The sequence below is a fragment of the Epinephelus fuscoguttatus genome, linkage group LG6, assembly GCF_011397635.1.
Source record: "Epinephelus fuscoguttatus linkage group LG6, E.fuscoguttatus.final_Chr_v1".
Lineage (NCBI taxonomy): Eukaryota > Metazoa > Chordata > Actinopteri > Perciformes > Serranidae > Epinephelus > Epinephelus fuscoguttatus.
Genome location: NC_064757.1, coordinates 42,118,709 through 42,131,876, shown reverse-complemented (window position 1 = coordinate 42,131,876; position 13,168 = coordinate 42,118,709). Strand labels below are relative to the sequence as shown.

The window sequence follows — 13,168 nt, the reverse complement described above, 5'->3', positions numbered from 1 at the left end:
TACCTCAGTAAACATTTTTTTGTATATTTATGGTCCCAAACACTAGTTTTAAGTCTTCTCCAACACAGCATGATGTAAATTGTCTTCTCCTTTTAGAGTAAAGAGGATAAAACAAGGTATGCTGTTGGCGTGGCTACCTTGTAATTGACAAGTCGCTACCATGGTAGTGTTACATTGCTCTCAGTCAGATCCACCCCTCGCCCCTCCACAGCTCCACCCTTTCATCCAAATATGGTCACTTCTGGCTCCAAAAAAACAAGATGGCAGCCAAAATGCCAAACTGGACTCTTCAAACGGTAGCCTACAAACCAAGGAGTGACGTCACAGTGGCTACATCCACTTCCTTTTTACAGTCTGTGCTTTCAGCTTGATTTTGCTTTCATTCCAGAAGAAGACGGTTAATCATTGGATGTAGCTTTTGGACTGAGGTGTTTTGTGCTAATTCTGCTCCTCCCAGAATAATCATGTCACGTTGATTCGCCAATACACACTTCCTATCTGTGCTGAACCTTGTGCAGATGCTCTAATGATCGAGATCCATGTTGTACAACCAGACAAATTTAATGTGAGCAAATGATCATGGATCAAAGTAAGATGACTCCAGCATATGAAACGACTGTCAGATGATTTCCTCCTAACTCATATGTCTGTTTCCGAACCCTTTGACACTCTGATAGTCCTGGTGTCTCACAAGAACTCTATGAAACTCATCTTTCCCTCTTCTTTGTTAAGCAGATTTTCAGTCATAATTAACTCTGTAAAAAACAAACAAAAACTCTCATCATGATATCATGAACACTCACAGCACCTGTCGAATCAGACCCACACATCACTCAGCCCTGGTACTAATAACCTCCATTCGGGGAACACTTGAACTTCCAAAGTTGTGGCTCTTTGCCATTTGTTTACATTAAAACACCACTGATCCTCTTCGGCCATTGAAACTGCAAAGATTCCTCACAGTTTGCAAAATGTTTTTTTTTTCTTTACTGTTGCGACGAAGCCTCAAATGTTCTCGTGTGGACTGTGCACTTTACTGTGGAGGCCGATGTTAACATCCACTCTAATACAACCTGATGATTAGTTCTCATTTGGCTTCACTAACCGGTCAGACTGCATGAGGTTTAACCCCGACACGGATCATAGCCTTGGTATAACAATGTGAATATCAAAGTGCAGTATTTCTACATATATTACGTCGGTGGCAGCAATAAGCTTCTGTGCCTCTGTACTCTTCCTGCTCCTTAAATGTGAATTGGTTTTGATAGGCAGTTTAGAAACGCTGTTTGTAACTTAGAATATATTTAATGATAAACGGTATCAACGCTAAAACGCAGATATTTTCTAGAGGAGAGTAGATTTTTTTTTCTACAGTAAATTCATCTCTTGTGTCCTTAAACATGCAGGCTTAATGCAAGTCCAGTGGCTACAGTTTAGAGTAGAGTAAGACAAGATAATGATGCAATATAACCCTCTAAGCACTTGAATGTAGGTGTGGAAATATTTTATCGTCTTCACTTGTTACTTAAGGAATATAAAATTCTATTTGAGTTCAAATTGGAAAACCAAAACAAAGAAACCAAACAGATTGAAGGGACTTTTGTACTGAATTTAAACCACAGAAAGGTCAAATAAACCCGTGTTGTTGGGACTGTGTGTGATTTCCACAGGCTGGCATGAGAAAATTATATGCAACTAATTTTTGATCAGCCTCTTAGCTTCCTGTGTTTGTGCCATCACCGTGTGTCAGTTGGGTCTTTAGGTTGCAGGTGATCATTTAAGTGCAGACACACCGCTGGCAACTCTCAGATCAGTCAGGTTTAATGTCTGTGTTCTGTGTTTTTATTTGGGTGAAGTTTGGTCGTCATTGCAACATCAGTGTTTTATCAGCTGTTGAAGTTTGTGTTGGCAAACTTACAGGTGCTTTAGTTTCATAATTTTAAGTTGTTGGCCTTTCTAAACTTGCTTTTGTCTGTAAACTACTAAAGGGTCGTACAAACTTCACACATCTATTTCCAAACAGGTGCGCAGGAGAGGGACAAGATGAATAAAACTCATAGATAAGACTCCCGCACTCTGTCTAACCTGCAGAAATAAGGATTTTAATGCTGCAACGTTTCAGTCTTTTCTTCAACAAAATTTGAGACAAAATTCTCGCTCGTTGGGCTTTAACTAAAGATTGTTTGTTACAGATTAATCTGAAGATCATTTTCTCGAATCATTCAATCTGCAGAATATCAGAAAACAGCCTGTGACAACACCCAATATCTTTTTGTCCAATCAACATTTTCAGACCCCCAAAATAATGAATTTAATTTAATTTAGGACCGAGGAAAGTGGCAAATCCTCAAAATTGTGAGCCTGGAAATATCATTTTTAGAAATATTAATTATCAAAACAGCTGCAGATATCAAAAGAGACAGAATACGCTGGCTGATGCAATCTTATAAGTGCCATTTTCGAATAAAAAAATAAACACTCTAAATAAATCCAGGACTGTGGCCAGAGTTTGTTTTGCTATGCTGCGTTTTCAAAATCTACGTGCAGCGCAGATGGATGACTTGCGACTCACATTTATTGCGATTTACACGGCAACGCTACGATTCATCGTACAAAATTGAAATTGTACAGTCTGACAGATTGTAACCAAGAATTTATCAGAACCATCTGAAGTGTGACACACAGGTAACCTGCAGGATAGCTGTCACTGTACGATGCAGAGGGTCTTTAGACAGGAGGACTTCATACAAGTCTTTATTCGTATGGCAGTAGTTCAGTTGCTGGCGGTGTGACTGCACATTTTAATACTCCTGTTTTTCTTGCAGTTATTAAGTCTAAGGGATTTTTTTTATAGTGGAAGTCTTTCCTTTCCTAGATACAAAGTGCCTTTATATGGCATTCTTATTAACCAGGTCAGTAATACTGGCGGAGCTTTATTCCCCACAGTCATAACAAAAGAACTGAAATTCATCTGTACGAAAGCAGAGAACAGCTGTCCTTTAATCCTTTTTTTTTAATGATTCCATTGCCCTAAGATCGTTATATTCTTTATCAGAGATCAGGAGGGTCTTGCTTGCTTAAGTGGCGTTTCGACAACTGATAATCTCCTCCCTGACAGTCATGACAGTGATCTTGAAGCCTGAAGTTAGGTGTGATCTCTAGACACTCGTTTTCTTGTTCTCCAGAATTTTCCCGTGATCACAGGAGAAGTCGTTGTCTTGTGATTAATTATCCTGTTATCTTGAGAAATCTGACTTTTGTTGTTTTAAGAATCAACATAATTTATCCCATTATCATGAGAAAACAAGCTTTGCTATCTCAAAAAGAAAAGCAAGCACAGCCGTTTTTGGCTTCCGTATAGATGACATTTACCTGAAGAATTAAAATGTAAAGAGGAGTTTAGCAGCAGCTCTGTTTTCCTCTGCTCCCCAAAGTTTGGATTAAAGGAACGACTTTAAAACCAGCTGGCAGGTAAATTAAACAAATGAGTTACTGTATTCTCCACCCTTTGAGGTAACCTTTATTAGAAAGCAAGTTGGCTGGTAAAATCCTGAAGTTACTCTGCCCTGATGTACCTGATGTTAGGAGCGTATTTCTTACATAACGTAGATCAGTTCAGATTTTCATGAGCACCAACTGACACAACTCTGAACCGTGTTATTTTCCTTATGTTGAACACAACTGGCTGATGGCACATTCAGTAGTGTAAATGTAAATTGTTGTGCTGAAAGGAATGCTTGATGAGTGTCCTGATGATATCAAAATGATGACATTTTGATTTTAGTTTTCTTTTTTATAAAATCCATACAATCCTAAAGGGCTGTATGTTTGTTAAGCCTCATTGTGCTGCTGTTATTCCGCCTTAGAGCAGCAAGTGAGAGAGTGACCCATTTAAGTCATCCATGCAGACATGAATCATACACATTTTTGTACAAATATATTAACTGGTTAAAATATAAGTCATGTGTTTAGCTGAAGGTAAGTTTGGAGTTAATGTTCCACTTCATGTCTCCGCTCATATCACTGCCTGCTTTTATCGATTGGGCCTTCTGTGGAAAAACTTTTGCCTCATTTTTTTTTTTTTTTTTAATTATTATTTGCTTTGTTTCTTTTCATTTGTCATTCAGTGAGACAGCCATACTCAGAAACATCTTGTTCATGTGTACTGGTGGATGGATCTATAGTGTGAACAGGCGAACCATCAAAGCCAAAATGAAAAGTGAAAGGGACGACCAGAGCCATTAACTGCACTTTAATTTCCTTTTGTTTAAAGTGTGAGGAAAGGTGAAACATCCCAGGATTCAATGGGACGAACAAGCAAACATAGACATTGAATATGTTGTTTATATATTGTTTACATTTGCAAGTTTTCTGTGCTTGTATCTTCTCTGTCTCGGGGTGATGGTGTCCCCTCTTACTAAGCATCCTGTGTCGGTTTTACATCCTGCTAGAAGCCCCAGAACAGATCACTAAAACTTTGGGAATTCATCCGCACCGTTCAGTTTTAGTTCCTGCTCGATATCAGCAGCTCCTGGAAAGTAAACAACCTATAGATCAATAAGTTGTCTTATACATATCTTGTTTTTGCAACAGACTATGTAAAAGGTCCTGTATCATACTGTGAGTGTGAATGTATTTCTTTATAGAATGTTACTGATAAATAAAAAACATTCAAAATCAAAATTCACTTTGGTTCCTTTTTTATAGCGCTCATAAAATATTAGAGTCTCTCCACCACTACACCATGTGCAAGATGTTCCTGTTGTTAACATGGCTGTCTTTGTTTGAGCTCTCTGTCGTCCGAAAGTTCTTAATTTAATGTTCGGTAATGAAGGTGATGGTCGCAAAAAATGCACAATGATGTCGACTGTTTGTCCTGAACTAACCGGTGTGTGACGTGTGAGGCAGTTTACTCTTTGAGACGCACGACCTGCATGATGCTAAACAAGTTCAGTGTGGTTAATTTAGGTTTTAACATTTTTCCCAGCCTTAATTTGGCTGCTTTTCTTTCTCCAATTACATTTTTAAAAAAGCTTTCATGACGTTATTTGGATGAAATTCTTCATGTGTATCTGTAATTGTTTTCTATCTGTCTGTAGTCTTATTTTGCTTGTGCTTTTGCATAATTTGCAACACACAATCAGTCAAAGATGACCCGTTCAGACCGTCTTTTTAAAGGTACACTATGCAGGAGTTTCCTTAAAACAATGTGTAGACTCAGACAAAAGTAATCCCTTCTGTCATCACTTTCTTATTCTTCGCATTTTTCTTATTTTGCTGTGTTCGGGACATTCCTGTGCTCAGGTGAGGTTGGGACTCAATGAAAAGGTTGCAGCCAGGTGGCAGAGCGTAAGCTACAAGCATTCAAGAGGAAGCGATGACAACTGCAGACACAGAGCTGAAAAAACACAAAGCTTGGTCCAAAACGAGCCAAATCTGGGGTCGACTTTCACTTTCACTGGCCGACAATTCCTGCATAGTACACCTTTAAGATAGTAAAGAAGTCATTTGCTGTTTACAAGACACAAAATGCTAAAACTCCTCAACTATTTATGCAAGATCATCTGAAATATACACTGTCTCAGGGCTTTACAGACATATACTGTATCTCCAAACATGATTGAAGCAAATGAAATAAAAAATGTACACTCTCTGAAATTAAATTGCCGTTCGAATGATAATAATTAGGTTATCAAGCTGTTGTATGATTGATTAAATATGCAGAGCAGCTTGTTTTGAGATACTTCCAACAAACAGTCTGCTTAAAGAAATCCTTTAATGTTATTGTACTTAACTATTGTTTGCTGCACTGTAGATTGGAACAAACCGAAGACTCAGAAAACAGCACACACATCCAAAAATGATAAATTCTGGGTGCCGGATGTTTCAGGCATCAGCCTTCATCACGACTGGTGCCGGTCACATTTGTCACAAAACATGGTGAAATGATTAAAACTCCCAAAAGGAGCAGTTTCAGTGTGTGTGGCACTGTGGATTGGTGCAGCTGAAATATTTCTATATGAGCAACTATGAATCATCTGCAGTGATGTGTCTTCAAACAGGCTGATCATTATTTGCTCTGCTTCTTGATATTTTAATCCTTCTTGTGCTGTTATTCGGGCCTGAAAACAAAAGGATTCAGTCTGTAAAAATATAGAGCAACAAACTACCTCAACAGCTTCACATATACATTATGACCGAGTACAGTTTGACTTCCATTCATTCCCCCCAAGAACATAAGTCCTCTGTGTCGGAGTAAAAAGAAATTAAACCCAATTTAAAAAAAGTTGCTTTTCTGATTTTGTTGTCGGAATAAAATAATAGAAATTAGATCCTTTCCTCAGCTCCAGAACAGTTCCCTCTCAAAGAGAAGCAGCTTTTGCTTTCAGTGTGTATGTGATGAGGAAATGTGTTCTACTGTTTTAAGTATGGGTCCGTTTATTTAGGTTGCTCAATTCCAGCCACAGTGGCATGTGATTTAAGGAATAGCTGCTGCTGATTTTTCTGATGATTGATCTATAGCTGAATCTATAAAATATTAAAGAAAACAAAAAGTAAATGAAGTTTTCACTGACCTCAAAGTGTCATCATCAAATAGCTTTTTCAAAATCTGACTATCGGACCAACACCATCAGTTATTTAATGATACAGTTTTACAATAAGGGGAAAAAACCCCAATTAATTTAACATTTGAGAAGCTGAGTTGAGCGATGTTTATCATCTCCTGCTCTATTAATGATTTGAAATCTCTGCTGATCAGATTTAGGGTGTAAATCATCATGTTGATAGGTACGTGGTCAAATTATCAGTCGTTTGTTTCGAGGAACGTTGTAGTTCAGAGTCTCTCGCCTCTGTGCAGCTTCATCAAATCAGTCTAGGTTCAGTGGTGGTTGTAGCGTGAGGGAAGAGACTTCTCTAAGCTCCTGCTGTCAGACATCCCTAACAGATTTTATCTTCCATCAGACAAGAGAACAATCACATGCATGTTTTCACCACTTATCTGTATCTTAAAGAGATCAGACGCGGCGTGTAATCCTTCAGCTTTCCCCCCAAAGGAACAGCGACAAAACAAATCTGTGTGTCAGTCTGACATCTTCCCTCCTGATTAAAGATGTTCCTATTGTCTCAGTCTGAGAGGTGAACGTGATTACAAGTGATAATCTGCAGAGCAGTCGGGTGGAGCCAACAGATGCAGAGCACCTCGTGTTTCCTGCATTAATGTGTTTTATTACTTTTTATCTTTTATTGCAGCCTTGTTTCATTTGTTAACAACAAAGCTTTTGGCTAATCTGTCAACGCGTCCTGCCAGTTTGGATGGTTGAAGACGTGGAGAGGTTTCCATTCTTGTGTCCACAGCAGGGGGTCCTTTCTCTGCTTTCCATTATATAGAGCCTCCACTAATAGGGAACAATAAATTGGCTCATTGTGTATGGCACAATTTATTTTCAATATAATTGGAGGCTATCCACTCGCTAATTAGGCTAATTTCTAAGTTGTCATTATGCAAATCTCTTGGAAATAAATTTACACAAGGCACAAATTTTTCCAGCAAATGCCAAACATGCGTAAGAATTTATAGAATTGCAGAAGTAAGGAGTAGTAATTACAGAACAAAGCTTTATTTTTCAACTCTAAAGGAAGTGACTGACAGCTTGAGTCTTCTTTACCAAGAGATTTAAATATTGAAAGCAATTTTGTGAATCTTGAAAAGCCGGGCGTCTCATTTCTTGCGCCTGTAAGCCTGCTCTTCTTATTGCAGGGTCAGAGTAGAGAAGTCGGAGCAGCTTTTAGACCATATTGAGTTTTGTGATTTCTCCTTCGCTGCTCCTTCTGCTTCAATATTGGACAAACTGTCAGGATTTGTATTTGTGGACTTTCAAACGTAAGCCAAGTAATCCTGATTTCAGTAAAGCCACATATTACAGAGGTCAGAGGGGCTGAGAGGCGTTCTTGGGAGATGAAAACTTGTACTTCTGGCATCGACTTTCTCCTTCTGTCACTCATCTTGTTATTTAAAACATCAAACTTAAAAATATCTCAAAGGGACTGACATTAAAACTTGAAATGCACATTCAAAAGAAGATTAAAAATACAAGAAGACTGGTAACATCTTTAACTCTTGCATTTATGTCTTGTTTCAGGTACCGATGAGAAAAAGACTGAGCAGAGCAGTGAGGAGGTCGGCCTTCCTGCGCTCGTATCCACCTCTACAGAGGCTCTGCAGCTAGTGGCGCCTAAGGAGCACAAACCAGGCAAAAAGAGCAGCTGCAGACCAGGAGAAGAGTCCGACAGCGACTTTGAGTCCGACCCTCCTTCGCCAAAAAGCAGCGAGGATGAAGAGGTGGAGGAGGAAGAAGGCCTGAACAGTGAGCACGGTGACGACACCGAGCCAGAGAATCTTGGACAGAGGCCTCTGCTGATGGACTCTGAAGAGGAGGGAGAGGACGATGAAGACAAGCACAGCTCTGACTCGGACTACGACCCCAGCAGGGTCAAGAGCCGCTCAAAGAAAGCTCTGGCCAGTAAAGCAGCTTCAGCCGCCAGGAGGAGTCCTAAGGATTCTGCCACGACTCTGATCACCCCTCCTGAGACGCCCAGCGGAGCCAGAGCTGCTTCAGCGACCGATTCTGTGGATGTTTTTGGTTCTGTTCCCTTCCTCGGAGGAACCTCGCCTGTCGGGCCTTCAGAAAGCTCGGACATCTTTGCCAAAGCGCCTTTCAGGCAAGTCAGCCATGAGCAGCAAGCTTCGGACGAATTTGATGTTTTTACCAAAGCGCCATTCAGCCGGAACCTCTCCAAGTCGGGCAAGAGTGGCAGTGATGTTCACATGGGCCAAACGCCGCCTGTTTCCCCCGAGGGCATTGACATTTTCGGGTTCTCTCCCTTCCAGCCGGGCCCCACCGCACCGCCTCCCACCACCTCCAGAAGCGCAGAAGATATCTTCCAGCAGTCTTTTGAGGACTCGGCCAGCCCTCAGCAGCAGAGGCTGAAGCAGCGCAGCCTCCAGAAGCTGTCGTCACGCCAGAGAAAAACCAAGCAGGAGACCACGGCAGGCGGCAGCAATGGCAAACGCCACCACGGTACGCCGACCGGAGGCCGCAAGACCAACAAGCCAACTTACCGCACACCTGAGCGAGTCCGCAGACACAAGAAGGTCGGCCGGAGAGACTCGCAGAGCAGCAACGAGTTCCTCAGCACCTCTGACTCTAAAGAGAACATCAGTGTTGATATAACCATGGCTGAAGGGAAAGACAAAGGAGCTTCTCTGCCGGTGGACGAGGCCCTTTTAGACCCCTTTGGAGCGAAGCCTTTCCATCCTCAGGACGGCAGCCGGCATGGCCAGTATCAAGGACTCACCGACACCAAGAGCGACATGGGCGCAGCCAATGGCAAGTCCTGGACAGGCTCCCTTCACGGCGCTCTTGGAAACAGCAGCATGGATGATTTTGGGGCAGTGCCCTTCACAGAAATGGTCATCCACAGTGGACCTCAGCAGCAGCAGCCGCCGCCGCCGCCGCCCTCACAGCCAGTGGACCTCGACCCGTTCGGAGCTGCACCTTTTCCCCTGAAGCAGTGACTTTATTTGCGTCTTCCCACTCTGCCAGTTGCTGTTAAATAACCCCTGAGCTTTTCTTTTTGGCTTGGGAACATCTTCAACCAACCCCGAGAGCTGACAATGTCCTAATGCTTCTCTTTTTTTTAAAAAAAAAAACTTTTTAATACATCTTTTAGTTTGAATAACAAAAACCTAAATCCTGTGGAGTGTGAGTGATGTTTCCACATATCTTCAGCTGTACCTGTTTTGCTGAGAAGCCTTTTATGCTGCATCTTAACGCTCGTAAAGACGTTTGAACCGGAACGGAAAACCCACTCGATAAATCGTACTGTGATTATAAGCTTAACATTTGACCGCTTGACTCGCTGCAAAAAGCTCTTTATGGCTTGCCTTCTGATCTACCAATATGTTTTTTTAGCACCACAAAGCCTTACCTGAGCTGGGCTCCGCCTCGCTGCACAGTACCTCGGAAACCACGACACAATCGGCCCACGTTGGACTTTCATGTCGGTGGAATCATTTGGGAGTTGACCTTAACCACTTTGTTTTATCCTTATTAGATCTTTCTCTATGCATAATTTCACCGTAGTCTTTACGCAGCCCAGCGTGACTGCGGTTTGTGTTGCGTTACACTTTGAATACCAGAAGGGATCGAATTTTGTTGTACTTCTGTAAAAGTTAATTGGGTCAGGTTTAAATTTAGACTCTTAACTGTGTCCTTTTTTTTCTAACGGTAATCTTCTAGGTAAGTACTGTTAATATTGTTTTTTTAAGTTCAACAAATTCTGTTAGAAATAAGGAAGAGATGAAACACAAAGCCACATTAGATCACTAGTCTAGGTTTGTGTTTTAAGAACTTTGACCACTTCAAGAACTCATAAGCTGTACCGCCATTTTCTCAGCAGTGTTAAGAGCTCCTAACATTAGATGATGTAACATTTTCAGAATTATTTATGCTGAAGAATAAATGGGAGGTGTGTGATGAGTTAAAGGAACAGGCTGATGGTATTCTATATAACTTTTGTTACTGTCAACAAATCCAAGAAAAAGACCACAACCAACAATATGTTTGTCCGACTTTTAGTACTTCGTGACTTCCTGTCTGCAGCTCTATAGTCTGACTCACCAGATGTAGACTGTGGCTATAAGCCTGCCATCAGGCTCAGGCTCCCAGGAAGTGTGCCGGGGCTTTGAAGCCAATTTTAGAGATAGGTCTGGCTACAAAAGACTAGTGGCTCTCAGAACCCAAGCCCATTGGTTCCTACTGAAGACATAACTCTATAAAGGAATGAATGTATGACCAACCTTTAAGTACAGTAGTGTTGATTGTTGTCTACTTCACTTTTAACAAAGCTGCCTGAAATATTGTCCTCCTGATGCGCACTTCTTTCCCCCAACATTTCCCATTTGGAGCTGCGATTTCAGTGTTTTTGAACCATTCATTTTACCTCACTTACAATCGTATCATCAAAGTTTAGCTCACAACTAGGGCTGCAATTAACAATTATTTTCATTGTCGACTAATCTGTCATTTATTTCTTCGATTAGTCGACTAATCATTTTATCAAAAAATGTGTTAAAATGTTGAAAAATGTTGGTCTGTCTCTCCCAAACCCCAAAATGATGTCATCTAATGACTTGTTTCGTACTCACGCCAAAGGGTTTGAGTTCACCATCATGGGAGAGTGTGTAAAGCTGCCAATATTTGAACGTAAGAAGCTGCAATAAGAGTATTTTGGGGTACTTTTCTATGAAAAATGACTCAAACTGATTAGTCGACTACTAAAATAGTAGTCTCTATATACAGACTCCGCATTGAGTGAATGTAGAGTCTGTAGGCAAACCCCGGAGATCTTGCCTCCGGAAGAAGAGCGGAAGAGCCCTGGTTTCCGGTTGTAGGCTGTTTGTAGTCCGCGTAATATTGACCAATCACGTTTGAGCCGGCTGCAGTTGTTGCCAGGTTAAACGGTCCGTGCGGTGAACTAACGAGGCGGAACATAATTGCCGTCACTGCAAACTCTGAATCCATTGCAGTGGTTCAGCATATTTACTGATATATAAACAGAAATCGGAAACGGAAATTCGCCTCCTCCGCCTAAATCAAACCTCTGGGTCTGCCCCCAGAGGCTGTATCGCCGTCTGCCGGAAGTCAGACGCCAAATACAGCCGATGGGTTCCGAGAATGTTTAAATAGTCACTGATTATTTTAATAGGCGATTAGTCATCGACTAGTTGATTAATCGCTGCAGCTCTACTCGCAACTAATTATGTACGTATGCACACGCTACGGTCATGAATGTGATCATGTAGCAGGCTTAAATCAAAGCAAAAATATTACAGGAAAGGCAAAACTTATTTGATATAACATCTCGACAGTCTCTTAGATTATGTATTTTAATTTGAAATGGTGTATTTTGATAGCATTACATGCTTCTTTTTTTTATTAATTTCAGAGATTCTGTGAACCACTAGAGGGAGCTCACGTACTCAGACATGTACAATAGTTTGAGAACCAGCGGTTTGGGATTGATACCACAGACCGCTAGCTTCTCTTAGCATAAAGACTGGAAACAACAATCTGCCTACCAGTACCTGTAAGGCTCACTTATTACTTTTTTTTTTCTTTTTTTTACAGGACGTCATGTTAGAGACTTTCTTGGCCTGGAGCAGTGACGTCCTCGAGTCCCTCTGATTTCCTGGTAAACTCACGATGACGACACGACTCTAGGAAGTTGCTGCGCCCGGCCAAGAGAGGTGCTGGTAGGCAGATTTTGTTACCTTTGGTTAGAGCTAAGCTCGCCAAACTGTTTCCCCTTGTTCTTCCAGTCTTTATGTTAAGCTAAGCTAAGCTAAGCTAAGCTAAGCTCCTGGCTTCAGCTTCAGAGTCGGGTATAAATCTTCTTATCTAACTCTCAGCAAGTTTTTTCCTCCCATGTGCCCAATGTCAAACTGTTCCTTTAAAAACAGCTCACAAAGATAAATTTCATTTTAAATAAGGTTCAGTAATTTTCTAAAACAGCAGGACATAATAGCTTCAAAGTGCATTTTATTAGGGACTATTTTCAGCTGCGGATAAATACACATTGGGGGCAGCAGGATGTTGGAAGTGAGACTGACTCAACAAAAACTAGAGAGTGAAATAAGATATGAGGTTTTGGACACTTGCCAGTGGGATCAGTTCGTTACCGTTCTGGTCTTTTCTTGTTATTTGTTGACAGTAACAACTCAGAATATCACAAGTTATTCTTTAACGCAGGTCTTTCTGCTGCAGAATGTGAATTGACAAATTCATAAAGGGAAACAAAATTCAACACTCAGAAATCTGTGATGTGTCATCAGGTCATTTGTTTGCTGAACTCTTCCAAGAACTCATTCTCTGTGTGCTAGACATAGACGGCCTTAAGCACTGCATTTACCTTCACAGCCATCGGCACATTGTTTGAATAAAACCTGCAGGTTGCTGTGTTTTCACCAGTGGAACCATTTCATACAACTGCTTTCCATCTTTTCTTTTTTCCACAGGGGTAAATCTGATACTGTATTTATCATGCTATACTGCTGTTTGATGCAATAAAAAAAGAGTCATCTCAGTGCAGCTTGAGGTGGATTCCA

The 13,168-nt window shown here is 41.1% G+C and overlaps 1 protein-coding gene across 2 annotated transcripts in view; it reads left to right on the top strand.

Moving 5' to 3' along the window:
* The window catches only part of bmp2k (BMP2 inducible kinase), a 67,376-nt gene extending 54,217 nt beyond the window's left edge, over positions 1-13,159 (top strand). The window contains exon 16 of one of the 2 annotated variants that reach the window (XM_049579975.1): positions 8,142-13,159. In XM_049579975.1, the coding sequence (XP_049435932.1) occupies positions 8,142-9,577 (1,436 nt within the window). In that variant the 3' untranslated portion in view covers positions 9,578-13,159. Of the gene's footprint in view, positions 1-4,127; positions 4,684-8,141 lie in introns of those variants that run through there. The other variant, XM_049579976.1, reaches the window with a different exon arrangement.
* The last annotated feature ends 9 nt before the right edge of the window (positions 13,160-13,168 follow it).